At 59.7% G+C, this 27469-nt stretch overlaps 1 protein-coding gene across 4 annotated transcripts; it reads right to left on the bottom strand.

Moving 5' to 3' along the window:
* Positions 1 to 10: 10 nt before the first annotated feature.
* CLPTM1 (CLPTM1 regulator of GABA type A receptor forward trafficking) lies at positions 11 to 27469 on the bottom strand. 4 transcript variants are annotated; one of them, XM_070223014.1, is made up of 14 exons: positions 26353 to 27469; positions 20606 to 20718; positions 14484 to 14607; positions 13328 to 13486; positions 11277 to 11394; positions 6904 to 6989; positions 6081 to 6201; positions 5206 to 5450; positions 4505 to 4598; positions 2366 to 2556; positions 2009 to 2104; positions 1575 to 1710; positions 837 to 1004; positions 11 to 728 (listed from the first exon to the last, which is right to left on the bottom strand). In XM_070223014.1, exons 3-14 carry the CDS (start codon positions 14484 to 14486, stop codon positions 445 to 447), a joined length of 1701 nt encoding a protein of 566 aa, XP_070079115.1. In that variant the 5' UTR covers positions 14487 to 14607; positions 20606 to 20718; positions 26353 to 27469; the 3' UTR covers positions 11 to 444. The 4 variants fall into 4 exon arrangements, with proteins under 4 accessions (XP_070079115.1, XP_023505649.1, XP_070079116.1 ...); XM_023649881.2 differs by having other exon boundaries at positions 26513 to 27438; XM_070223015.1 differs by having other exon boundaries at positions 26379 to 26667.

Below are 27469 nucleotides of genomic sequence, written 5' to 3'. Positions count from 1 at the left end.
GGTTGGCGAGTTTAAGTTAAACACCCATATGAATTTATTAAATCCAGACTGTGTTAAAGGGCGGCGGTCTGGGAGGAGGGCGTGGGCCGGGACGGGGGACAAGATGATGGATGCCGTGGGTGTCCCAACGAGGGGCCCCGGCCCCGCCCCCACCTGGCCCCCCTCGGCAGCGCCACGTCGGCTTCACCATGATTCCCGATGGTGCTGGGCTGGCGGGGCGAGATGGCTAGAAACACAGAGGAACAGACGGACAGACGGCGCCTCCACGAACAACGTGCCCTGGGCTGCCCGGCCCCCACACCACACTGGGCCCTGGCCCGTGGGGGCCTCCCACCCCTGGCCCCATCTGTCCAGGGAAAGGGCGACGGCAGGGAGGCGAGGGGGCCAGGGTGGCGGGGGTGGTGGTCACCAGGAGCTGGAGTGGACGAGGAGGACGAGGAGTGGCTAATCCCTTTTCTTGTCCTCTGCTGGCTTTGGAGGGGCTTCCTGGGGCTCGCTGGCAGAGCTGGCCCCCTGGCTGGGCTTGGCGGGCAGGGGCGTGGGGGCCTCCTCTGTTGCGGGGGCCGTGGGCGTGGCGGGGACGGCTGGGAGGACCCCTGCTGCTGTCGGGGCCTCGGCCACGGGGGTGGCTGCTGTGGGGGCCTCGCCGCTCATGCCAAACTCGTTCACCCGCGTGGGGTCGACGCGGTAGATCCACCGTTGGTAGAGGTAGATGAAGAAGACCACATCTGGGGAGAACGGGGCGGGGTGAGGGGGGTGGTCCTGGGAGACTGGGCCGAGCCCCCTCCCTCAGACCAGGCCCTGAGTCGGCCTGTGCCCAGCCCTGGGGGCCTCACCGTCCCGCAGGCAGCCGATACGGTACATGACGGGCATCTTGATGACGAAGGCAAACAGGTCATCGATGAAGGTGTTGAGGGCCTTGTAGGTGAGCATGCGCCAGGGCAGGTGGGCCACGGACTTGAGCTTGTAGTTGATGAAGAGCTGGGGGGTCATGGTGATGAAGCCTGCGGTGGCGAAGGGTTGGCCGTGAGTGGAGGCGTCCGGACCCTGCCTCCTCTGACCGCGTTTCCAGCCTCCCTCCCCTCGCCACTCTGCTCCAGCCAGAGTGGCCTCCCTGCCGCTTCCAGCCCCCAGGCCCATCTGACCTCAGGGCCTTTGCACGTGCTCTGTCCTCCATGACTAGGTCTTTGCATAGCTCCCTCCTTAGCATCTTTCAGGCCCCAGCTGACACATTACCCCCCTAGAGATCTCCCTGACCCCCCTCTACCGTGCACCCCTCTCATCACACGCTGTAACTCGCTGTCTGCTTATTCACTCTGTGGGTCCCCTGAGGACAGGGACTGAAATGCACTGTTCGTGGCCTCCTGGAAGCCCTCTCTGACCCCCAGACTGGACCAGGCACGCCTTCAAGGCTTGCCACAGGCCACCCCTGCCCACCCTGGGCTGTCCCTGTCTGGGGACAAGTCTGGCTCCCACACTGGGCCGAGAGCAGGAGGGCAGGCCGGGCTGGTGTGATTGCTGCCGTGGCCCCAGTGCGGCCCGCGTGGGCGGGGGGTGTGCTCAGTGCTGCTCACCGAAGGTCAGCAGGAAGCCATAGAGCATGCTGAGCACCCAGGAGTACCAGCCCTTGTGCTCCAGGTACAGGAGACTGTAGACGGCGTAGCAGCCCAGGAGCGGGAAGAGGATCCACGACAGGTACCGGAACGCCATCTGTGGGGCACGGGCGGGTCTGGGACCAGGCACCCCTGCTCCCCACCCTCACTCACCCACACCTGGTCTGGCAGGCCGGCCCGGGGGATTTCCAGGTGGCCCTGGGAACTCTGGCCTCAGCCAGGAAGTATGTATGGCAGGCGGGGGACACTAGAGGGTGTGACATAGGCCATAAAGCGGGGGCCCAACAGGCAGCAGGCAGATGCGCTGGTCCCCCACCCACTGCCCATCCCCTGGCCCCCCAGGAGTGTGCGGGTGCTTGGAGCCTGTCCCGGGGCCCAGGGTGGGGGACACTCACGTCATCATACACTTTGGTCGAGGACTCGACGTATGTGGACTTGTCTTTGAAGGTTGGGCGGGGGAACAGTCCTGCCACCTTGTGCTCCCGGTCCAGCTGTGGACGGGGAGGGAAGCCGTGGTCAGCTGCCGCGCTGGCTCCCGCCCCCCCCAGCCAATTCCAGCCCCTGCCCTTCCCCACTGCTCCCAGTTCCCCTGCCCTCGTGTGACCTGAAAAATCCCCCGGTGTGAAAATCCCCTTGTCCTGGGAGTGTGGCAGGCGTTGGGAAACCCCCAGGGCCAGCTCCAGGGTCTGGCTGGGCCAGACGACCCCCTCCCAACCCCCGTGGCCCCTGGAACAGCATGGCGCTGGCCTTACCCGGACATCCATGACCTTGGTGATCTTCCAGAGGTCGATGAGGACCCCGATGAAGACGCTGACCTGGACCACAAAGTTGGTCTCATTGTCCAGGATATAGAGGAGGACCACGAAAGACTGGAAAACGCCGAAGAAGACGGAGCGCACGGACAGGCCCTCCAGGGACTGCCGGCTGTTCCAGAACTGGATATCTGTGTGTGGGAGGGGGAGGAAGCCAGGAGGTTGCATGCCCATCCTCCTCAGACCCTGGGCCGCGTTGGGCCTGCCGAGGGGAAGGGGTGCACGCTACTCCCCCCGACGAAGAGTCAGCTTCATGGGCACCGCCCGGAGCCCCAGGCAGGAGGACCTCTGCAGTCCTCATGCCAGACCCCCCCAGGGTGCAGCCCCTCGACTGGTAGTGACGGTGACGGGACCGCTGCCATATCCCAGGTGCTCACCCCATGCCAGGTGCTAAGACCGGTCAGGGAGCCACTTCCCTGAGGCTGCACAGCCTGGCCTGGCCGAATCTGGACGGAAGCCGGGTCTCTGTGATGCCAGACCTGGGCTGTGCACCCTGGTGCCATGCCACTGCCCCTGGGAGGGAAGATCTGGGACCCATGCTTCGAGACCACCTCCTCCAGCTCGCCCCCCTGGAACCGTGAAGGACGGGCCCATGGACGCACTTGGGACACAAGCAAGGGCCCTGGACACTGGTCTCCAACCGGAGCTCCTTCTGATGTTGCTCCAGGACCCACCACAGGGCCCGGTCTCCCCAGCAGCCAGAGGGGGACACAGTGCTGTTTGACCCTGGCTGGGCTGAGGTCTGGCGCCTGCAGCCACAGGGGCTGACCCATTGCAACGCCTGATAGAGGCGAAGCGAGGCCCGTGACACAGGGCCACTCGCCCGCAGGCTTCCCGAGTTCTGGCACACCTGGCAGGCTCCCCCCACCCCCATCAGACCATCACACCCTGGGGAATCTGAAGGGGACGCTCACAGAACCCCAATCCTGACCGCGAAGAAGGGGTCTGGAGATGGGGTTCTGGTGGGGGTGGGCGGCCCCAAGTACCACCTCACACCGGGGAGGCAGCAAACATGAGTGTGAAGCTGGGCTCACCCAGGCCCACGCCCCAGCTGTGTGACCTCAGGTGACTGACTACCTCTTTTGGGTCCTCATTTCTCGTCACGAAAAGAGGCACCCGAGGCAACCTGTTCGCAGTCAGCAGAGCATCTGTGAGCTGGCATGTCCCAGGCACAGCGAGCGTGCCACACACCACGGCTAAAGGACCCCCTCCCTACAGGTGGTGGGCAACACCTGCTGTCCAGTTCTGACATTAGAATTTTCTAGAAGGTAATTCTCAATCATGGCAATATTGTCTTAATAATACTAATAACAGTACTCATTACTACGGCCCCTTCCAGAAGCTGCAGAGCAGCAGGCCTCCGCAGACTGGGGTTCCCTGGGGAAGGGAGAAGGGGCCTGAGCGTGGGTGCTGGAGCCGGCTGCCTGGGTCCGATCCTGCCTGGGCCACCTGGGAGCTGGGTGACATGGGCAAGGTGCTAACCCCGAGCCCCCGTGGCCTCCCTGGAGTGTGGAGGCAGTGACAGGTGCCCTCATGGGCTGTGGCTGTGGGGACCCAAGGGGCTAACAGGTTAGGGCACTCACAACAGTGCCTGGCACGTGGCCAGGCCCTGCAATGGCTGCCATCACCACTGTTGGCCTTTGGAACCTTGGAGCCTTCTGGGGACAGGGCTGTCACCTTCCCCCTCGGGTGGGCCCTGTCCAGTCGACCCCGAGGGGCCTCCCTACCAGGCAGCCTGCTGGGCAGGGGGCGGGAGCAGCGCTGGGGCTTCCCTGCTCCCGGCCTCGGAGTTCCCCGGCCGCTTCCTGGGCTGCTGGCCTGGCTTCTGCCGCGCAGAGCAGCAGGCCGGCCCCACCCAGTGCCGCGCCCGTGGATGGGAGTTTCTGGGCTGGGAGTTTTGAGGCCATTGCCCTCCCCAGCTCACCACTCCTCTGGAGAGTAGGGCCGAGAGACCCCAGTAGGGGGAGGACCTATGGGGATGGAGGGGAAGAGAGAGGGGGCAGGCCCTACCCAGTGCCACGCACCCTCCTGTCCCCAGCCCCCTGCGGCCTCGCAAAGGCCTGAGGGTCCCACCCCTACCGTTCTTGAAGGCCAGGAACTCAAAGACACTGTGGACGATGGACACAATGATGGTGAGCGCCAGTAGGTAGGGGTTGGTCTCTAGGAGGGCAACCTGGGGAGTGGGGGACACGCCTGTGAGCACTGCGGTGCCCTCGCCCGTGGCTGACCAACGCAGCACCCGCATGAGCCGACCCCTCTCTCCTCCCCTGGGAGCCCCAGAGGACCTGCTGATGTTCCCCACAGACCTGACCCCCGGGGCTGCCCAGAGAGGGGGAGAGAGTGCTGGCCAGGAGGGGAGTGGGTCAGAGCTGGGCAGACGGGCAGAGAGAGGTGGCCGAGTGACACACAGACAGGGAGGGAGGGAAATGGAGAGAGAAGGGGAGATGGGAGACAGAAACGCATCTCCAAAGACGACCCCAGGCAAGCACACCGGGTCTCAGCTTCACAGACACACGCAGAAGAGGGAGACACCAGAAGATGCTCAAGGACAGTGAGAGGGAGCAGACACGTCAAGCCGGAGCCCAGAGTCCGGGGCAGGAGCAGGGAGGGGCGTGTCCAGACGCAGAGGGCCCGGCCAAGCAAACAGCAAAGCTGACAGAGGCCCACAGACGCCTCGGAGCAGGCCCCCCAGTGAGCCAGGGCCAGAGGCAGGGGGCCCAGGAGGCAGGGGGACCGCGGGCCTCCTCGGCCCAGCAGGGGCCGGGCAGCCGCCGCCTCACCTTCACCGAGTCCTGCTCCTCGTCTGACTGCTCGTACAGCTCGTCGCCCAGGAAGTTCCAGGGCGACTTGGTGCTCTGGGCGGCGTAGAGCTGCCAGCGCCAGAGGGAGAGCGGGCAGAAGGAGACGCGCAGCGGCAGGCTGGCCAGGCTCTCGTTGATGGGGTAGTAGTCCTTCTGCAGGTTCCAGTAGTCGTTGAAGTAGATGATGGGGTAGTAGTCCCCGCTCACCGCGTCGAACTTCACGTCTGCGGGCACACGCGACGTGGCTCTGCTCAGCCCGGGCGGGAGGCCCCGGGGACCCGCGGCGGTGGGGACTCCCTCAGCCTCGGGAACAAAGAGGGCAAATCCAGAGGTCTGCGGGGACCCCATGGGGCCCCTCGGACAGACTGGAGGACAGGGGACATTTCTCAGCTGCGCCACGAGGAGCTGAAAGGCCTCCTGCCCTTGGTGGAGGGGACAGGGTAGAAAGGGCTGGGCAGGCCCCAACCGAAGGGGACAACTGAGGCTCAGCGCCAGCCCACGGCTGCCCTGCGGGTCACCACGTGGCAGGGTTTTATAAAAGGAGTCGGAAATCTGGGTTTTTAAGTGAGGCTGCCCTGATTTCGAAGTTGGCAACTGATGCGCTGTTCGTGAAAACACCTGTGGGCTGGGTGGGGCTTGTCTGCAGACGGGTTTGGCACATGGTGGTCGGTGCTGGGGTCACCAGTGGGTGTGGCAGGGAGAGGAGGAGAGAAAGGGAAATGTCTGGGGAGGGGCCGGCCAGGGCAGGGACCCTGGGAGGGGTGGAGACCCAGTGAGATCTCTAGGGGGCGAGGGGGGCGAGAGGGGGCGGAGACAAGGAAATGGCGGGTGAGGAACCCAGGGCAGGGGCTCACACTGGTCCAGGGGGGGAGGCACGCTGCCCTTCACCCACGGCGTGTGGTCGTCCACGATGTTGATGGTGATGTTGGGGTGCCAGTGGGAGATCACCTCCACGGGCCCGTAGTCCTCGGCCCTCTGAGGGGAAATGGGGTTTGGTGGGCCTCAGAGGCACTGCTGGGCTCCCCCTGAGGGCTCCCGTGACAACACGACAGCAGAAGAGCGACCGCCACAGCGACCGCTGGCCGAGGGCTCACTGTAGCCAGCCCCCACGCCAGCCTTTACAGACGCGCTTTCCTGGATCCCCCGGGCACCGGACAGCAGAAAACCCAGCCCGCAGATCTGGACGGGACCACAACCCAGGCTGCAAAGTGGGACCTCCACGCTCAGGGACCACCCCTCCTGCCTGGGACCACCTCGAGGAGAGAGCCCAGCTTTTGGTGCCCAACACAGGCAAGCGCCACAGCCACCCGGGAGGACTCCAATGAGAGCCCCACGATGGGGGCCTCGTCCGTGCCGGCTGAGCCCAGGCTCCAAGGCCTGGCTGCCGGCTGTGAGCCCCCGCCCTGCCGCTTCGTGGCTGCGACACTTGGGGCAAGCGCGCCAGGTGCCCACGCCGTCAGTGCTGGCGGTCACACACTCCCCCGAACCTCCCCGCCCCCTCAGAGGGAGCTCCTACTCCTAGCCCCATTCCAAGAGGGAAATCGAGGCTCATGGGCTGAGGCGGCTTTGCCAGGCCCCGCCGTGGCTCAGCAGTCGTGCCAGACGGGAGCTGGGTGGGTGGCCGCGGGGCTGTGAACGGCTGACGCCCCCAGGACCTGACCACGCCTCGGTGCTTACCTTGATCATTTCCGGGTCGGCCTCCGTCTCTCCTGTCAACAGGTTCTTGGTTTTCTGAAACCGCCGGCGCTTGTATTTGTTGATCACTGTGGGGGGAGGCAGGAAGCAGGTGGACATGAGACCTGCTGGTACCTCCGGGGTCTAGATGCCAGACCCCTGCCCACCAACAGCTGCCCCCACTCCTCCACCCGCAGCTGACACTGACGGCAGCCGGAAAGCCTGGAGGGCCCTCACCCTGTCCAGCCCCAGGCTCCCATCTTTACAGCAGCGCCAACACGCCGAGACTGCCCCGGCAGAAACCCGAGTTGTCCTCCGCTAGAATCTGCGGCGTCCACTCCATCAGCCCATCCTGTGGACGCCTCCTCCAGCACATGCCTCAAATCCCACCACTCTTCCCACCAACAGGGCTGGCCACGGCGCCCGCTCCTGGATGACCGTGTCACCTCACTGGCCCCCGTTGGCTGCTCCTGCCCTCTCTGCAGGGCGGCCAGTGGTCCTTTAACCAAGTATCTGACCGTGTCCTCCTGCTGCTTCAGGACCCCAGGTGCCCCCGCTGGCCCTAGCAGGGCGCCTGCGATGCCCACCACAGCCCCTGACCTCTCAGCCCCTGCCACCTCCCACCCACGCCTGCCTCACTCCTCTCCTCCAGTATGCCAACCCTGACCCTTCGGACGTGCTGTGCATCAACCTGGCACTCCCCACTGCGGCTGGAATCTTCCTGGGGGGCTCCTTCTCCCCCTCAAGTCCCTGGTTAAGTGTCCTTCTTCCACGGGGCTCCCCTGCCCCCCCACGGAAGGAGGCACCCGGCCATGCTCCTTGGGACATTTCCCCTTCCTTCACAGCCCTCTGTCGCTCCCCTGCATTCACCACCTGCTGCTGTCTGTTCCCTGCACCAGTCTGTGGAGCCCAGGAGGGGCTGGGCCCGTGTGGACCCCGATGCATCCAGCACAGCAGGGGTCTCCTCACAGGAGGGGCTCAGTGACGACCAGAACACATACACACACACACACACAGGTGGGCTGTGGACAGTTCCGGAGAAGGCCTGGGGCCAGCAATGTGAGAAATACTTCGGGGCTGTGAAACCCCAGCCAGGAGTGGACCTCGCTTCCACTCGCAGAGGCCAGGTGGGCCACAGGCTCTCTGCCACCCTGCCCAGAACCTCGCCAAGACTCGCCAGGAGACAGGGCTGGCGCTTGCGTATGCTCCATCTCCCCTCCTCCACCCGGGCCACTTCCCAGCTCTTCCTTATGCTGTGACAAAACTCGGCCTGCCCGTCCTGCCTTCTCCAGCCTGCCCCCGAGGGCCAGGGAGAGATGGGGAAATGGGAAAGGGAGCTGGCCAAGAGCAGGGGCCCTGGGTCACATCCCGTCTCCCATGAGCTGAGGCATGTTGGTGACCATGTCGCTTCCCTGGGCCCTGGTCCCTCCTCTGGAGAATGCGGATAAAAGCCCCACCTCTTCATGGTGGGACCATCGTGAAGCAGCTCTGTGTCCCACAGAGCGCAGCCAGGCAGTGTCCCTGCACATCCCACAAACCCCAGGGCCCAGCGCCCTCGCACCCCCTCAGAACCAGGGCTGGGGTCTTCTGGACGCTACGGACAAGCTCACATTCAAAAACACTTGTGGGCACTGACTTGGGGTTCCAGCCCAGCGCCTGCTGCTCTTACTGCCACCACAAGTCCCATCCCACCACCTCTATCACTAGCTCATTTGAGACCTTGCCCCCACGTCCAGGAGAGCAGTAAACAGCTGAGGTCAGGCATACTGGAGAGCAAAGTCCAGGGGGACATGCTCCGCAGCTGGTCCACACCTGGGAGAGCACAGGGAGGGGAGGAGCCGTGCCCACCGGCGCCAGAGGGCCTGGAGGGGGAGGGACAGGAGACAGGCTTTGGCTCAGGGTGGAGAACATTCTGCAGCTTGGCAGCATCCAGATGGGATTACAATATGAGATGGACCTGCCTTCCGTGGGGAGGAAAGAGCCCCCTTTTCTAGGAATTAAAGCTTCTAGAACTGCACCACCCAGCGTGGTGGTCACTGGCCACAGCAGCCCACTGAGCCGGGACAGTGTGGCTGGTCCTGAGATGTGCTGTGAGCGCAATGCACACACCGGATGTGACCCTTAGTGCAGAGGGAGAGAGAATGTGGGAAGCCGTGTTCTCAGACTGATCACACGTTGAATGACAATACGCTGACCTCAATAAAATTATTACTAAGCTTAATTTTATGGGTTCTTTCAGTTTTTTTAATGTGGCCACTAGAACACTTAAAATGACTCTGCGGCTGGTGCCGCGTCTCTAGGGGACAGTGCTGCTCTCGGGACTGGTGACTGGCCCTCCGGGGAGACGGGGGCCTTTCCGATCCCACGCTCTCGTCCTCCGCCCTCCAGTCGGCGGGTGGCCAGCTTGGAGTCCCCGCAAGTCCCTGCTCCAAGGGGTCCCAGCTGTGAGGCCGGGGAGGGAGGCCTGGATGATGCTGGTGGGCTTTTCAGGTACACGGGCTAGACTCTATTTTGCAGACCAGGCCAAGATGTGTCGCATTAACCGTGAACATGACCTTATCACACAGTGACACGGATCACCAAACACAAAACCACAGAAATGATTGGTGTCACTTGGGGGAAATGGGACGCAAGTGAGCAGCCACCCACCTGGGTCACACTCAAGGCAAGCTCTGAGGCCCCGGGCACGTCTAACCCAGACCCGACGAACCCACCTTCGGGGACACACCCCTTCTCCTGCATCTTTGCAGATCTGGCTGCGCGGAAGCCAGCCGGGCGGAGCATCCTGCACAGCACATCCCACACTCACGCAGAACAGCACTCAGCAAACACAGGGGGACCTTTCCAAATTGGTTTTGGGGACCGACATAGGGTCACCAACTTTTTGTTTCCTCCAGTGTAGACGCTAACAAAAAAATGATCATCCTCTGAGATATTTTTCTACCAAAAGAAGCAGGAAAGATCTAACCCACAGGAACAGAAGTACATCTGTTGCTGTGCCACACGACAACAGCCAGGGACCTTAACCAAACCCACAGGTGCAGTGACAGAAAGGCAAGGCGGAGCACACGCAGTTCACCGGAGGGGAACGGGGGCTTTCTGAGGGAGCCGTGAGTTTCCAGATCTGCTGAAACGCAAGTACGGTGAGACAGTGGACTCAAGCACAAAGACACTGAGGGAGCAAGAAGACACCCACAACGATTAAACCCACAGAAAACAAGAAGTTGGACAAAGAAGAAAAATAAACTATGTTCACCATGCGGTTCAGATGCAAATAGCCATGTATTCAAAACCACTTTAAACACTGAATGTTAATCTAACCAAATGATATTCCTGTATTGAGATTTTTCTCTTCCAGAGCGGCAAGAGATAACGTCCAAGACTGAGAAAGCAAGGACTTGCAGTCTCGCCTCGTTACTGGGAGCCGTGGGGATGAAATAGCAGAGAGACAGCTAAGGAGCTGAGGGCAGCTGCTGTGGGGAGAGGGAGCTGTGGGAGGAGGGGCGGGGGGGACAGGAGATGAGTTTCGCTGTCTTGTTGAGTTATTTGTATTTTAAACCACATATGTGCAATGAGACATAAAGCTGAAGAAGCTGCCCTGGGTGGAGAAGACCTCAGTGTCAAAGGCCGCATCAGGAGTCGTGCAGGGCCAGCCCTGACACAGGGCTTCTCGGGGCTCCCAGTCCCAGGCACTTGTTCATGGATTGGGATTCTCCAGGGGGCACCCAGCGCCAGCCGGCGGCCAGCTAGGAGGAGAGTGGGGGACTTGGTCCAGTTACGCGGCCCTCACCACCCTGCCTCTGGCAAGGAAGGGTGCTGCCCAGAGGCGTACATCTGGGAACGGGGGGCCCACAGCACGGCCATGCACGACCGGCCAGTCAGGCCACCCGGGAGCCAGCATCATCCCACAAGACACCCCAGGGCGGGCATCTGTGCAGGCCTGTTCACTGGGCTGGGCTGATACAGACATGATTAGAGATCGCGCTGGATCCAACAAGTCCCCAAGGTCCCCCGGATCTCTCTGTTCATTTCTCAATTGGTCGTTCATTCCCAAACTCCTGAGCGGCGTCTCCTACCAGGCCCGGACTGTGTCCCAGACGGCCCCGCCCTTCCCCTTTGGAACTCGTCTCCGGCCCTTCAAAAGCCCCTTTCTCCTCCTGCTCTTTCGAAGCTGATTCCTCTCCCGTCTGCCTGTGGGGGTCCACAGAGGCAGACAGGGTGGGAGGGGCTGGAGCCGGCCTGCCTGTCCCAGCCTTGCTGGGCGCAGGCTGCCTGCCCACCCTCGTGCGCCTGAGATCTGAGGCCCGTCCACTGGCCCAGGGCTCCCAGGATGCCGGCCGCCTGGACGGCGGGTCTGGCTGCGGGGAGGGACTTACTCCGAGACATGTGGACCGTGGCGAGCCGGCGGTACAGGGCCTTCTGCCGGGGGTCTGGGTGGAAGCCACTCTTGGTGAAGTAGACATGGATGTACATGGAGCCGTTCTGCTGGACGCTCTGCATGGTGGGTCGACGGGGAGAAGAAACAGTGAGGCCCCACACCGCCGCCCCAGCAACTTCCCCATCCCCAACTCTCCGGCCGGCGGGCGGGCAGCGTGGCTGAGCGGTTAAAAGCACAACACCAGAGTCAGAGAGATTCGGGTTCGAATCCGCTCTGCACACCCTGGCCGTGTGACCTCAGGCTGAGCCTGTGCCCACCTGCAGGGGGCGGGTGATCAGTGCTGTCCCCACAGCAGTGCTGTGAGGACCACCCAGCACAGACACTGAGCCCAGAGTGGGGCTCAGTGACCATCAGCCCCTGATTCATTCCATAGGGGGACAACGCAGGTCGGCCTGCATGGGCACTGCCCATGGGAACTGCCTGACCCGGCGGGTTCACACACGTGACCCACGTAAGCCTTACGTGGTGGGCCGTGTTACAATCTCCATTTTCTGGATGAGGCGACCAGGGCTCACGCAGAGGGGTGATGGGACATGCAGCATCAGGGGAGCCGAGCCCAGGGTGTGGGCCCCTGTGCAGCTCTGCCTCTCACCCTGCGTCCCCTCTCCCCTGAGGAGGGGGCCTCTTCCCACCCCACCTGCAGAGACAGGAAACCGAAGCAGCGCGGGGTGGAGGGCCAGGGCCACGCCTGAGCCCTTGGCTGATCCTCGAGCAGAGCTTGGACCCCCCGGCTGCCCCGTGTCCTCCTTCCCTCCCTCTGTGTTAATCACGTTTTCTACATTTCACGTAGCTCTGACATCTTGGGGACCTAGCTGGCCAGGGAAAGCCTGTCCCTCCCAGGGCTCCCTAATTCCTGAAGACAGTTCACAAGGCAGCAGCCTGCCCACATGGCTTTATCCACAAACCAACCAATTCCAGTCTACACCCGAGCCACCCCCTTATCTAACGCTCACAGTGAGATGCCCTGGATGAGCCAGGGCAGGCGCCAGACACTAGAGACCCCTCAAGCCCAGAGCCCGTCACAGTACCCAAACCAGCCTGTCCCAGGCTGATTCCTCTGCCTGCTCTTCCCCTGGAAACCCTGACACGGTCTGCGGCCTTGGCTCTGGCTCCTGACCACACTTGGTGCTTCCCACGTGGCCCGCACGTGTGCTGTGCCCTTTCCTCTTGGGAAATGCAGTAAATTCTCCTTTCAATGGCATTGGCCTTCCCAGGTCGTCCCTCAATCACCTCCATAGATTAAAATCCCACAGGGACAATGACACACCCTCCTCCCACCCAAAGCTGGAAGGAGGGTTTGATCCAAGTCCTGGGAGCAGCTCCCACTGCCCGGCTCGCTGCCCCCCAGCCTTCCTGGGTCCAAGGAGGGGCCTGAGGTCTGGCTGGGAGCACCCCTCAGCATGGCTTATCCTACTTGCTTCAGAAAGACTGCATCCACACCCTGCTTCCATCACCCCCACAGACCAAGACAGACAGAGACACGCCCCTCCCCACCAGGAGGCCAAGGAGGAGATCTGCTGGGGATATGAATGAGAGGGCAGCCCCAACACTACGTCAACACTCACCGATTCTGCACCTGGCCCCATGCTGGCCAGAGCTGGGGGCACAGCAGTGACCTAGACGGCTCCAGCCTTACCCTCATAGGCTCACAGTCCCATGGGGAAAGTGACAACTCAGAGTGGGCAGACGTTGGGTGGGAGAGCCCAGAGAGGGCAACTACCTGAGCCTGTGAGTGTGGGAGGGTTTCCTGGAGGAGGCAGGATTTGAACCTGGGGATGCCAGAGTCCAGAGCCAGACAGCCTGAGTTTGAATCTCTCACTAGCTGTGTGACCTTGGGTAAGTCACTTAACCCCTCTGTAACTCAGTTTCCTCATCAGTCAAATGGACTTAACATTTCCCAGTTCCCAGGGTTGCCAGGAGGCTTCCACCAGATGGCCCAGCTTGGTGCCCTGCACAGCCTTGGGGCCAGAAACCAGGAACTGTCCCCACCTGTGGAATGTCGAGCTCGGCGAAGTGCTCGTAGCAGCCGTCTGAGTTCTCGCCGCTGGTCCAGTCGCCATACACAAGGTCGTGCTGCTCCCAGAAGAGCGCTGATGTGGCGTTGAAGTCTGTAAAGTGCTCGTGCTCTGAGATGTACACGTGCAGGTTCTGTCGGGAGGGGAAGAGGGGAGCTGAGGGCTGCTGCTAAGAGCCTCTGAAGGTGGACGGATAAAGAGCAGATGAAGAGCTGTGGTCGTGGTCAAGATATTAAGGAACCATGCTGTGGGGGAGGGGGTGGTGGGGAGAAGAGCAGCAGCTGGTAGAATAAATGTTCTCTTTTCTCATCCTCCCGCCACATCTGTCCTGGTCTGCGTCTGTGACATCTATAAGCAAAACGCAACTGAACCACGGCCTGGCTGCCAATTAGAATTTGGAGTGCGACAGCATCAGGATCTCCCTGAATTATCCTCTCCCTTCTCGGCCTCTGACAGCCAGGGCTCCGTCAGCTTATGGATAACACAGTCCAGAGGTGCGGGAGCATCAGCTACTGAGAACACAGGGAGGCGGGAAGCCGGGCCTGAGAACACCCTCCTTTCTCAAGTCCCCGCGGCCACCTTTGTCCAGGGCCCCAGTGGCCTGCTGAACAGAACAGCTGAGCGGTGGTCACCCTGCTGAAGGCCATGAAATCGGGAAGCCCAGAGCTGCAGAGACAGCGAAGGTGGCCGAGGCCTGGAGTCCGCAGCCTCGCTGTGGCCGCTCCCTTGCCCCACCCGACCCCGCCAGCCTCAGCTCTCTCCCTCCCACTTTCCTGCCATGGCCCCTGCACCCCTCCCTTCGCGACTTTTAGAGCCTGAACATACTTTTGAAACAAACTACGTATGGACCCTGTTAAGACAGCTCTTAACAAGCCGCGTGGAGCCTCTGGCGCCCCTTTCCCCAGAAAGCAGCACCATGAAACCTAGAGAATTTACTTTCTCCTTCCGGGTGTCGCCTGAGTGACTCAGGTTTCAAGGGCTGTGGCGGGACCCAGGATTCCTCAACCCCAGACCTGTTCACAGACCCGCCAGGGACTAGGGCCAGGGTGTGTCCCGATGGCCCCTGTCACTGCCCTGTGCCCTCCCCCGCGCCCTCCTCTCCAGGGGCCGCCTTCCCAGCTGGCGGTTACCATTAAAGTGTCTTTGGGGAACAGGTTGCGGCTGGCGACGCGCGGGGCTCCTCCGGGGCCTGCCTGGTCCTGAGGGGCCGGCCCTCGGCGGAACCAGCTGCTGATGGCCCAGATGATGAAGATCCTGAGGAGGGAAGCAGGGCAGGGTGAGGACCAAGCCTCTTCTCTCCAGCGTGGCTCCACCTGAGCTCCCGCTGACTCGGCGGCACTGCCAGGGCCTACCCGGGGCTGGTGAGAGGACGGACGCCCCCAAAGGCCGTGTCCGAGGAGCTGCAATTGTGTGCCAGCATGGGGGCCTGGGCTGCCCTGGTCTCCACGCAGACCCCCACCCCCAGTCCTCCAGGAGCTCCCAGTGGCCACGGGGCTGCAGGGGCTTGGACCCTCGAAACTTCTGGCCTAGGAAACCTAATGTCCCAGTCCCCTGGGATCCCCAAGTGAGAGGATGCTAAGAGTCTGGAATTGAAGCCTTTAGAGGCACCAGCTCAGGAAGAGCAGCACTTCAGAACTTCGGCTGAAAACTAGAGAAGCAGACAGTAAGTAACGGGTTAGTCTTCACCGTTAGCAGCAACAGGCTGGGGCTTCGGACCAACGCTCCTGCCGGAACCGACTCGGAGAAGCCGGAGAAAAATTAATCCTCTAAGAAAACCCATACTACTTTTACACATATAATTATACACCATGACGTAATAACAATATATATGGCTCATACGCGTTGTCTTTCATATATTTTTAATCAAGTTTACATGTGAATCTATGTAAATATATATTCTTAAAAGCACTGAAAAATGGACAAGACTGTAAACTTACCACACAAAAACTGAAGGGGAGATTGGAACCCAGAGAAGCAGGGGAGCACCGGAAGCTTCTTTTGGTGTCTGAGGACACAGGCTAGGTACTTTGATGGTGACAGAAATGCTGGCCCAGGGCCACACGAGCTCACCAAAGACCTACGCCAGGAGAAGCTAAGACCCCACAGGGCTCTGGGCCCAGGACGAGGGGCAGCAGGAGGGGCCTGGCCCTCCCTGGGAGTCACAGACAGGTAGGCGGGGCCAGAGCCTGAAGGTGGTTCGAGGAGAGTGGGGGGACGATGCCCCATGCCCCGGGCAGCCAGCAGACGCAAAGCAAGTCCTCTCTGCAGGAGATCGTGCACATCCCAGGCCTGAAATTACTCCCGTGACGAATTTTTCACATCTAACGACCAACGCACAGCCCAGGCTAAGCCAGGCACACGAGGAAACAGGCACTGAGTGAGCCCCAGCAGAGGCCAAAACAAAGTCTGCGATGCTCAGAAGCATGGAACGCAGAAGCCTCAGAATCTGTTAGAAAACCTGCGAAAGGTACATCGAGACAGCTTCGGAAGATGCGTACTCAATAACATGACAGGAAAAACAGAAATAAAAACAAAATGACGCTATCTCTGTTAAAACAGAGAGTTTACAGTCATCTTCTCCGTTCACAAAATTGAATAAACACGCTATTAGCCAGTCTGAGGACTGCAAGTGACTTGGGGGCAGCACCGGGACACTGTCCCAGGGGACGGGAGATGAAGATGCGCACAGAACGCGGTTCTGCTTTATAACACAGTAGTACACTCTGTTAACAACAAAGCTGGCCTGGGGGAGGGGAGGGGGAGTCAGGGTCTAACGGGGACAGGTTCCGCCCGGAGGATGAAGTTCTGGAGGCGGGTGGCAGGCATGGCTGCACCACACTGTCAGTGGATTCGTGCCACTGAGCTGCGCACTGAAAAGTGGGCAATGTCATGTTATGTGTGTTTTACTGCAATAAAAAGCCAAAAAAAAAAAAAATTCCAACCTGTATACACACCTTTACACAATAAAGACATAAAAGAGAAAGGTGTGAAATGACAGACGTCAGATTTTAAAGTACATTCCTGTGGCTGGGAAGGAGGGGACGGCATAGCGTAAGGAAAAAGAGAACACAAAACGCCTCAAAACACAAGACTGCCTTACAAACCGTGCATGATACAAACAGCGTGCATGGGGACCCACGTGTAACAGGAACACCACCAACACAGTGACGACGAATGATGGGCATCTCCAGGTGATTTTTACCTTCTGTATGCTTTTCTCTTTGAATTGTTTTTAAATGGGGCAAATAAAAGCCCCCAGACAAAACTGTAGCAGATTGCTGGTTGTTTCCCAATATCCATCTTCCTTTTCTTCCTCAATAAGAAAACTAAATTTTGGCTGGTGCCCTTGGCCATGCAGAATAAAGATTACAATTCCAGCCTCGCTTACAGCTGAGTGTGGACACGGGGTAAAGTTCTGGTCAATAAAACGGAAAAACAATGTGTTATTTTAGGCTTTTGGGAAGTAGCCTTCAAGAGAAAGAGCACCCCTCCTTGATTTCATCTTCCCTCCTGGAATGTGAATGTGATGGCTAGATCTTTAGCAGCCATTTTTGGCCATGAGGATAAAAGGCAAAATCTAGAAATGGTGGAACAAAATGCAGGAAGGAATCTGGGTCACAGAAGACTGCAGAATCCCGATCTGCCTAGGTCCAGACTGGTACACGAGAGAGAAATAAACTTCTGTTGTGTTAATTCAGGTCTCCCAGATACACGCAGCGGTGTAATTATTAAATGAGACAAGTACTTATTAACTACACATGTGAAAAGCTATATAACAGAGAGGTCAAGTCCTCAGCCTCTAAGCTGCAAATACCTGGATCTGAAGCCGAGCTATGCCACTTAGTGACTGTGTGACCTTGGGCGAGACTCAACCTCTCTGGGCCTCCATTTCCTCAACAGTTAAAATGGAGATAGTAACACTACTATCTCTCAGGGTTGTTTACAGACACTAAACGCACTGAGAGAGATGCACACACACATACGTAACGAGATGCATACATCTTCTGGAACAGAGCCTGGCACATACACAATAAGCGCTTCAGAAGTCTTACCTATTATTGCTGTTATTTTCATCACAGGAAAAAGACAGACAACAAACTCCGGCATGGAAAAACATTGTGAGGGAATGCGCGTGCAGGTGGGGTCCCTCCCTACCGAACCCCGAACCCCAGCGAAGGGCAGGCAGGGACTCGTCTCTCCCTGCAGAAGCCAGGGAGCCCTGGGGGCCGGGCTCCCAGGGGCGGGGGCCCAGCTGCGCCACCTGCTGCCTCGCCGAGAAGTCCGTGACGTGGGCGCTGGGGAAGGTCTGAGACCAGCGATCTCCGGGGACCCCAGCGCCGCAAGAGAGGCTCCCACTTTCGAAAATACGCCAAAGGAGAGTGTGGGAGCAGGGACACCCACGAGCAGAGACGCCCTGGCTTAGGGGGTGGTCTGTGGGGGTCCCAACCCCTCTGGACTTCTGGGTGCCCACACGTCAAACGAGGCAGACTGGGCCGGACTTTTTAGGAGTCCAGCCCCCTAGTCTCCCACAGAACATCTGTGCGTCCCCGTCCACCCACAGTTTTGCGACCCTCTCCGAGGGCCTGTGGACCCCGCCCGCCATCCACACCGCAGGCGGGAAGCCCCGCCCTGGGAGGCCAGCCCGCAGGGGACCAGCCCTCACCTAATGCTTCTCAACGTTCCAGAGCAAGCAAATAAAAGAGCCTTCAACCCTCCCTCCCACCCTAAACAGGTACTACAATCACGGGTTCAGAAAGATTTTGAAGGCATGAAAAGACGTATAATGAAGACTCTCCCTCGGACCCCGTCCATTTATCCGCCCAGTTGCCACCCTGCCCCCACTCCAGGTAACCACTGGTATACTTGGAAGACGTGCTGAAAACCACAGACCTGCCCTCTACCCACAAAAGGCCATTCCAAGGAGTTCAGAGACCCCTGAAACCAACCCTGAACCCCCTTGTAAGAAGCCCAGACGCGATGGTCTCGGGCCCCCCGGCCTGCTGTCTGGTGCTGCCGGTTCCAAGGAAGGAAAGTGGCGGCGCTGTGGGGGCTTAACCACGTCCACGGGAAGGAAGCTCCCCACGCAGCGAGGCGGAGATCGCGCAGACACACTCTTAATGAGAAAGCCAAGGTGCAGAACTGTGTAAGAGGCTGCCTCTTATGTAAAAATGAAGGGAAAGATAAAAATAATCTTTATTCATAGCTGCTTAAAGCATGACAAAAAGAAACCGATATATAAGAAAATTCTAGGTCCTTCTTGGACCCGGGGGAGGAGTGGGACAGGGTTCCATGGCTGAAGAAGCTTGGGGTCCACATCAGGAATGACCCCAGGTGTCCACACTGAGCAGTGGGACTTTCCTTCCTGCACGGCTGTGCGACCCTCTTGGAGGACAGCAGGCGGGAGGGCCTGTCCCTGACCGGAATGTGATTGGTGACCATGTCGGGAATTGTGGGCTATTTTTTAGTGTTTCTCTTTAGAACATACTTTCTAAGCTTTTTTTACGTTGAACAACAAAAGCAATCACGGCCAACTCTGGGGCTGTGCGGGCTCCTGCGTCCCCTGTTGGGAGATTCTCTCGGCATCCTTTCGGTGACCTGTGAGCTGGCAGGAGTCCTATCTCTGAGGTGGAAACTCAGGCACTAGGGGCGGTCACCTGACTGGTCACACAGCTCAGAGGTCAGAGCAGGCCTGTGCTGTTACATACTGGTTGACAGCCCCCTGTCCCTCAAATTTCTGGAGCTGATCCCCTTTTGTGGACAAGCAGGCTGTTCCCCATTCTTCTCTATTTTGAACAGCTGTGTGTGAGCATCCTTAAATAATCCCGTTAAGGCCAGTTACAGGTATGTTTCTGGGAGAGCCACCAAGATGGTACACTGCTTTATACTCTTACCTATTGTTTGAACTGTTTTATCTTCTACAACAAGCACATAATATCTATGAGTTTAGGGAAAATACTAATAGGACGGCACAGAAGAGACGAGTAGCTGCCCCAGAAACCAACCTCCCCTTCTTCCTCAGCAACAGAAGCCCTGCTCTGCAGCCCGGTGCTCCGTTTCCCAGAACCCAGACCACACTTCCCAGGCTCCCTTGCAGCAGGCCATCGCTGTGGGAAGATGTTCTAGCCAAGGGGAGGACTCTTTTAAACACCTCTGCCCTGGTATTCTTTACGGCACATAACGGGAAGAAGTGACTGCCTAACTGCCTGGCCTGGCCTCTTGACCGTTTTGTTAACACCTCTCCAGAAAGAGAAAGAAATGTCCACTTGGCAGAGAGGTGAACGAAGGCCCAGAGCAGAGGTGGGGACCACACCAGGTCTAGGCAGACAGGGACCGAACTCGGCCCCGGTATGTCCCCTGCCCCACACAGTGTCTCCCCAGGGCGTCCGTCAGGGGCCGGGCTTTGAGAAGGCAGGCCCTGCGCTTCCACCGCCCAGGAACGGCCAAGTGAGTCCACACGCGCACAGATCACCACGAGCCCCTCACAAAAGGACGCGCTGTGTCACTCACTTATCTGAGGTCCCTGGACAGCGGAAGGCACAGAGACAGAAAGAAGAAGGTGTTGTCGGGGGCTGGGGAGAGCGCGATGAAGACTCAGTGTCTAACGGGGACGGAGTTTGAGTTTGGGAAGATGGAAAAGTTCTGGAGACGGATGGGGGTGGTGGCTGCACAACACGTCAACGTGCTAAACGGTACACCTGAACACAGCTCAAGGGGTAAGTTTTCTGTAATGTGTATGTTGTGGCTGAACTGTGTCCTCCCAAATTCACCTGCCAGAGTCCTAGCCCTTGGTGCCTCGGTGGCTGCATTTGGAGACAGGGCCTTTAAAGCGGTGACTAAGGTCCTACGGGTGGGCCCGAACCCAGTGACTGGTGTGGTTCTAAGAAGAGACGATCAGGACACAGACACACACAGAGGGACCACGCGAGGACCCCGGGAGCAGACGGCCGCCGATCTACAGGCCAAGGGGAAGGGCCTCAGGAGAAAGCAGCCCTGCTGACAGGCGGCTCCCAGCCTCCGGGACTGCGAGGAGATGCACTGCCGCTGTTCAGGCCGCCCGGTCTGTGCTGTCCGCCCCAGCGGCCCCAGCAAGCGGACCAGTCTACTGCACACAATGCAAAAATTCTATCATAGACAAAAAGGCCGCCACCGATACAGCACGGACGGCTGTGCTCAGTGACGGTTTCCTGGCTGCTGCACGCTCTTCTTACCTGAATGATTTTCAGGGAACCAAAGCAAAGCCCCGTCTGCTCACCTGAACAGCACGCCTTTGATGATCTGCCAGGCGTTGGGTGCTGGCTGGGGCGGTGGGTTCTGGGGCTGGGTCTCTGCCGGCGCGTCCCTCCCGATGCTGCCATTGCTGGTCACCTGCCGGGGACAGAGCTGGGGTGAGGAGGGAGGAGGCGACCTGAGGCACTGGGGCTGTCCCAGGCACTACCGTGCACCCCGGCCCAGCGCAGGGCTGAGCACAGGGGGTGCCTGACCAGTAACTGGAGAAGGGATAAAAAACAGCACCTAGGAAGGGGCGTGAGACCTCTTCCTTCAAGAGGAAGACACTCTGCCAGCACCTACTTGGTGCTGGGGACACGGGTGACTGAGATACTGGGCTACCCTCCTGAGGCCCACAGTTCAGAGGTGAAGCCGGACCCATCCCCAGACAGGGATGACCCAGAGTGGGCAGGGCTGGGATGCAGGAGCCCAGAGGGGGCACCTGGTCCAGCCTGGGAGGCAGGGTGGACTTCCTGGAGGAGGGGACGTCGGAGGTGAGCCCTAAAACATAACCAGCTGGTCAGTGCAGAGAACACAATGAGGGAAGCAGAGGGTAGAAGGGAAGCTGAGAGACATGGGCTGACTCTGAGGACGGGCCATTGCTGGCTCCCTGGGGCCGGAGCCCAGGACGCAGGAGACAGTTACTGGGGACAAGGCAGAAGGTGCCAGAGCCTGCAAGGCTTGGGTTTCTCCCTCCCTGGGCAAACAGTTCCTGAGGCCTCTTCTGCGGCCAGCCCTGTGTGGGGCCCATCCCTCCAGGGGCTCCTGAGTCAGCAGGTGAGACGGATACAGAAAAACACAGCCAGAGCCAGAGCTGCGCTCCCACGAGCCTCAGCGGAGGCACGGGCAGCGGACGCGGCACAGCCTCCCAGGGCGGCCAGAACTACGGACGTCTCCAACCGGCAGCCGGGCAAACGGGGGCTCAGGGAATCTAAGTCACTTGTCCCAGTCACTCAAGAAGGGTGGCAGCAGCAAGGTGACGGGGGTGGGCAGGCTGGGGAGGCAGGCGGGGCTTCCCGGAGGAAGACTCCTCACTCAGACGCTCGGCAGCACAATTTCATGATGTCAGGCCTGGAACATTCTCCCAATTCTTCCCGCCCTTCTCCTTGCTCCTGCTGGCTCCCTGGTCCTCCCAGCTCTGTCCCCTCACCCCACTGCCTTCAAGAGGCAGGACCAGGACCGTCACGTCCGTTAGGCAGGAGCATCACCCAGCACAGGGCCAGCACAGAGCAGAGGCTCCACAGACACCTGTGGAATCAACAAATGCTCCCTGAAGGGCCCCCCGGGCGCCAGGCCACCCAATCCACTCCACTCCGGGCCTCCACTGCCCCGCCCCAAGCCTACTCCTCTGCAAAGTCTTCTGTCAGCCTCAAACACCCCGGGGGGCAGGGACAGAGGTCCCCCCCACCCAGCCAGATGGGGCTGCCACGGAGCAGAGGCCAGTGTTTGTCAAATGTGTCACTTGTCACCTCCTGCCCCTTCACCAGCAAGAGCTCTTTCTTGCCATCCCCCAAAGTGTGAGGCAGCACCGTGGTAAAAGGTGGGGGCTGTGGGATCTGATAGACCTAGGCTGCGGGTCCCTCAGTTCCCGGCTGTGAGACCCTGGGCCTGTCACTTCCCCTCTCTGACGCAAGGGCCACGTTGTGAAGATATCGGTATGTTTTAGACAGCAAAGACTTCCTTCGGGTGTTGGAAAAATATTTCCTGAGCACCTACTGTGCGCCAGGCCCTGTGCTAGGTGGTGCCTCCCAGAGCTCAGGGCCTAGAGGGAAACACGCCTGCAGAACAGTCAACAGGACCATTAAAGATGGAAAACAGGCAAAGTGGTCTGGAGGAAACAAGCAGGGCAGATGACAGCCACCAGGGCGGGGGACAGGGACCCACTTGGACTGGGCGGTGGGGGCGGCCTCCCCGAGAAGCTGTCAGACGTGTGGGTGAAGGGCCTACTGGGAGACAGAAAGGTGGAGGGAAGGGGCTGGCCAGGGGCAGGCCAGGTTAGACAGGCCCAGGGTCCCCTCGCTCAGGGCTGGCCTCCCTCCTGGAAGCTCTGGGGGGCCGAGTAAGGGTTTCCAGCAGGTCTGAGCTGATTCTGGGTCAAGAAACGGAAGTTTAAGGCCAGGCCGGGATTTGAACCCAGGTCTGGCTGACTCCCAGGTCTGCTGTCTTAGCCGCAGTGGTGGACAGGCTGGCAGGAAGCCCTCCCAGGGAAATGCAAACGAAACCCACAGCGAGCCGCCCCTTCAGGAGGATGGCCGTAACCCAAAAGACGACAGTCGCAAGTGCGGCTGAGGGTGTGGAGAAACTGAAGGGCTGCACACGGCTCGTGGGAAGAAGGGAGCCACTGCTTTGAAAACGACGGCAGATCTTTAGCAAGTTCAATGTGCCCTTGCTGCGCAAACCAGCAACCCGACTCGTAGGTCTCTACCAGGAGAAACGAGAACGGACGTCCTCACAAAAGCTTATACGCAAAGGTGCTGAGGGGAAGGCAGGGCTTCCAGACTGGATGGGGGTGGCGGCTCCGCACAACTACATAAAGGTGCCAAAAGCCACTGAACTCTCTCCTGACAACAGGTGAGTGTCATGGTATCAAAACTATACCTCGATAAACAGGTAACTTTCCCGTGGCCCTCCTTCCTTCGGAGTAAAGGCCAAGTCCTCACCATGGCCCCTCCCTGCCTCTCTGCTCTCACCCACTTCCCCTCGCTGACTGGCTCCAGCCACAACAGCCTCCTGGCTGTTTCTTCATCACAGCAGGCACTTCCCACCTCAGGGCCTTTGCAGGGGCTGTTCCCTTTACCTGAAAGGCTTTCCCCCCATGTATCTGCATGTCTCCCTCTCTCATCTCCTTCGAGTCTTTGTTCAAAAGCCGCCTCCTCAGAGAGGCCTTCCCAGACTACCTCCAGAGAGGCCTTCCCAGACTACCTCGTTGAAATTGCAACCCTCCCACCCACCCTTCACTTCCTAGCCCCCTCCCCGGCTCTATTTCTGTCCATGGCACTTATTGCCATCTGACCCGCTATATATTTTCACTTATCCTCTTTACTATCCCTGTGGGTTCTCCTCCCTGCCACACCCACACCCACGCCCAGCCCTCAACTAGGACGTGAGCCCCAAGCGGGAAGGACCTCTGTTCTGTTCCTGGGTGTACCCGCAGCATCAGCATGGGGCCTAGCATGCAGTGGGGACTCAACACACAGTAGCTGAAGGAATGAACGGGAGAGCTATGGACCCTGTGTCTGAGCCCCCAGCCGAAGGAAGAGCAGGCTGGCTGGAGCCTGAGACTCAGGGTCTGCCCACTCTGGGCTAGGCCCTGGAGGCCAGGCGAGGGTGGTGGCGGCTGTGGACACAGCAGTGACCAAGACACAGTTCCTGCTCTTGAACCCACATGTCCAACCTCACACACAATCCCCAGGAACACCCACTAAGGGGCTCAGGAAGCAGCTGAGACCAGGAGGCCGGGCCGGGGCTGGGAGTGTGAAGACAGGCTTTCCAGCACGTCCTCACTGACGGCCGGGGTCCACCGTGGGAATTCCACCTCAGCCTGGCCTCTGCCTCAAGAGCCATCCATCCCACAAACACTGAGCACGGCTCTGTGCCGGGTCTCGGGCCAGGCGGTGCTGGGGACACAGGGGTGACCAAGACAGTTTCACTTCTGCCCTCCAGGGGCTCCCAGTCAGGTGGAGGAGACAGACAGTGACAACCCAGAGTGGGCAGCACTGGGGCACGGGAGCCCAGGGGGCTGTGGAAGCCCTGATCCAGTCTGAGAGGGTCAGAGAGGGCTTCCTAGGGAGGGACATCTGAGATGCACAGGACCAGTAAGGATCAACCAGATAAAGAAGCAAGAAACACATGCAAAGCCTGGGGAAAGAGATAGCGGGCACACTCTCGGAAAGAAGAGAGGCTCGGGGCGGCTGATGCTTCTCTCGGCCAGGGGTCCTCCAGCGGGGGCAATTCTGCCCCCAAGGGGACATTTAACAACATCTGCAGACATTTTTGGTTGTCACAACTGGGGAGGGGTGTGTGCGCTACCGACATCTAGCGTGTAGGGCCCAGGGATGCTGCTAAACATCCTACAATGCATGGGACAGCGCCCACAGGGAAGAATTATCTAACCTAAGATGTCAACAGCGCCGAGGTTCAAGCAAAGTCAGATCACCCGAGGCCTTGATCTGCTAAAGTGTTTGTACTTTATCCTCAAGGCAAACGAGTAAGTCTGGAACAGTTTTAAGCAGAGGGGGGAAAAGAGATGATGGTGGGGGGGGGGGTGTCTCTGGAAGCTCAGGGCTCCCTGAGCCCCAGACTCTCTGATCACCCCCCCACCACCACCACCGAGTCACAGAGGGAAGACCTCAGTAAGACTGGGAAGCCCCTGGAGACACGGACTGAGTCTTCATTCCAGCACTAACTCAATAGACATTTCCTGAGGCCGCCCCTGGTTGAAGATGCTGAACCAGGTATGTTGGGCTCTGTCACGCAAACTTCATCCTGGGGTCCTCCCCAGGTGACATTACTTGCCCCTCCTCTGGGCTCCCTCAGTCCTGGGCACAGACTTCTGGCACCACCCTAGCCATCCAGGATGCTAACTCTTTGCATGTCAGCCTTCTCTCCCACTCCACTGATGGCAGGGACATGGCTGGAGCTGTCTTTGTGGCCCATCCTACGGCTGGCCCTCCTGTCCAACCCCTCCATTCACCACTGGAGAAATGAAGGCCCAAAGAGGGGGAGTCACTTGCCGAGGTCACGCAGAAAGTCAGCTCCATCCTCCCTTCCCAAGCTGCCCTCCTCTCCCTGTGCTGCCTCCCACATGTCAGCGACATCCCAGTGGGTGGGTCGACAGCACCTTGCTGTCACTTTGTGGATTCCCTAAACGCTGGAAGGGTGGCTGCCTGAACTCGTACGTTCTGCAGCCTCAGTTTAGTAGAGAGGGCAATGGGTCAGAAGTCATGAGCACCTGAACTAACCCCCATAGGACTCGTTTATGCCAAAAGCACACCCATCGCTGGCCTGACCCCGGGGTTAGCAATGCCTGGTAACTTCCACACGGAATGGATCCCAAACCCAACCCGGGTGACCTTCTGCAAGTGCCTTAGTGTCGCCGTTCCTTGGATTCCCATCTGTAAAATGGGTCTGTTGGCCTCCACAGCCCGTGCCCTTACCCACGATGATAACCTGACTTCCCCAGAGCTAGAAAACTCCCAATTAATCAAGCACTGCCCACACCCCAGGCACCGCGAGCCCGACCACCCTAGGAACGGTCCTGGAGCCTGGAACCGCGGAGTCGAGAACCCGGGGAGCCTGGGTACAGGTCTGCGTCCCACCACGCCACTGTCTCCCGCCTCGAGCAACGAGGCTGGTGGCCGCCTAGCGCGAGCGTGCAGGGGACCCGGCGCGCAACAGGGCCCCGCTCCCCGCACTGTCCGGCCTCCCGGGCCGCCTGGCCTCGCCTGGGCCCGGCATTCAAGGTCCCTCTGGGCAAGGAGCCCCCGATGCATGGGATTCCGCGAAAAAGGGCAGGACACGCCCCGTGGGAGGACCACCGGGTGGGGAAGAACCCCTCAGGCCCTTCTCGGCCTCCGTACCTGACCGGAGCCGCCTCCCCCGGCCGCCACCACGGCGCTGCCGGCCCCGTCCGCCTCCTGCGCCGCCGCCATCTTCCCGCTCTGGGTCCCCGCCCCCGCCGCCAGCCCCGCCCCGACCCCGACAGCGCCAGCGTGATCGCGCGAGATTTCACACCTGGCCCGACGCGTCGGCCACCGTACCGGCAAAAGCGCCTCAGCCACGCCTCTCGGGAGAGCCGCTTCCGGCTATGAAAGAGCCAACCCAGCCACCGTACGCCCCCTCCCCACCGCAGCCCTTTTGTTTTCATCTAGTAGAAACGCTGCCTGCTCCGTACTCTCAGGACTCTCTCGTCAACATATGCGCTTCCTACAGGCTCCATTTCTTCTGCCTGCTGGAATAAACCCTCATCTTTCAGCTATATGAGCCTTCGAGGCGATCCTGTTCTCTTTGCCCCGCCGATTCTTCATGTCCTTCCGGTTCATGATTCTTGATCTTTCCCGGCCACCGTAACGCTTGAAAGCGTTGCGCTCCACCACGCCCCTCTTGCGTTAAAGGAGCCTTCCTGGTTGCCGTACCCAGGTTCGGGGAGCAGGGCTTTGGGCCAATAGCCTCGCCTTGTGACCCCTGGTCTGGTCCCCTGACCAGTCCCTTAGGTGATAGTCTTTCTGTGCCTTCCGAGTTACTATTTCAGGGTTCTCACGGCCACCACCTCTCTCTCACCTGTCAACCCCTCCCCAAGCCTTCGGGCCGCCTGATTTAGTGCGCATGCGCGTTCCCTCAGCGGTCGGCTGTCTAGCGAACCTCGCCGCTCTGGACTCGGCTTCCAGGGTCTGAGAGCTCCACCTCTTTCTTAGCTCTGTGTCTTTCTACAGCTCCAAGACTGGACACTTGTTGAGAGACCTCTGGCCCGGGGAGGGTGTCATGATCCCGGACAAGGGACATATCTCTTGGAGCCGCAGTTTCTTCCTCGTTTATAAACTAGGCATTATAGCAGTACCCACTGTTTCTCTTCCGCTTTTGCCCCGCCGGGTTGGGGGGAAGACCCAGTGAGATCGTGAATATAAAGCACCTGGCCCCAGGTCTCAGGCTTAGGAAGTGATCAGTATCATGCGCCGTTATTATGAACTTTACATAGTCCCTGGGAGGGTGAGCAGGTCTTGCATTGGGATAGTCTAGTTGTTTATTATTTTAGTATCTATTTCCACTTTCCTCTAGGTCTCAGCTCAGTAGTCATATCGCCTCCTCCAGGAAACCTTCCTTGACCCCCCCCCCCCCCCCCCCCCCACCCCCC

Source organism: Equus caballus, chromosome 10 (assembly GCF_041296265.1).
Source record: "Equus caballus isolate H_3958 breed thoroughbred chromosome 10, TB-T2T, whole genome shotgun sequence".
Classification (NCBI taxonomy): domain Eukaryota; kingdom Metazoa; phylum Chordata; class Mammalia; order Perissodactyla; family Equidae; genus Equus; species Equus caballus.
This window is presented reverse-complemented; position numbering and strand designations above follow the sequence as displayed.

Bases quoted from the DNA above. Each gene is read 5' to 3' on its own strand.
- CLPTM1 (XM_023649880.2), bottom strand. From the start codon at position 26,270: ATGGCGGCGGCGCAGGAGGCGGACGGGGCCGGCAGCGCCGTGGTGGCG. The intron at 2,105-2,365 runs GTAAGGCCAGCG...CCCCGTCCACAG, and splicing joins CCAAGGTCATGGATGTCCGG to CTGGACCGGGAGCACAAGGT. The intron at 1,711-2,008 runs GTGAGTGTCCCC...CGTGCCCCACAG, and splicing joins CGACCAAAGTGTATGATGAC to ATGGCGTTCCGGTACCTGTC.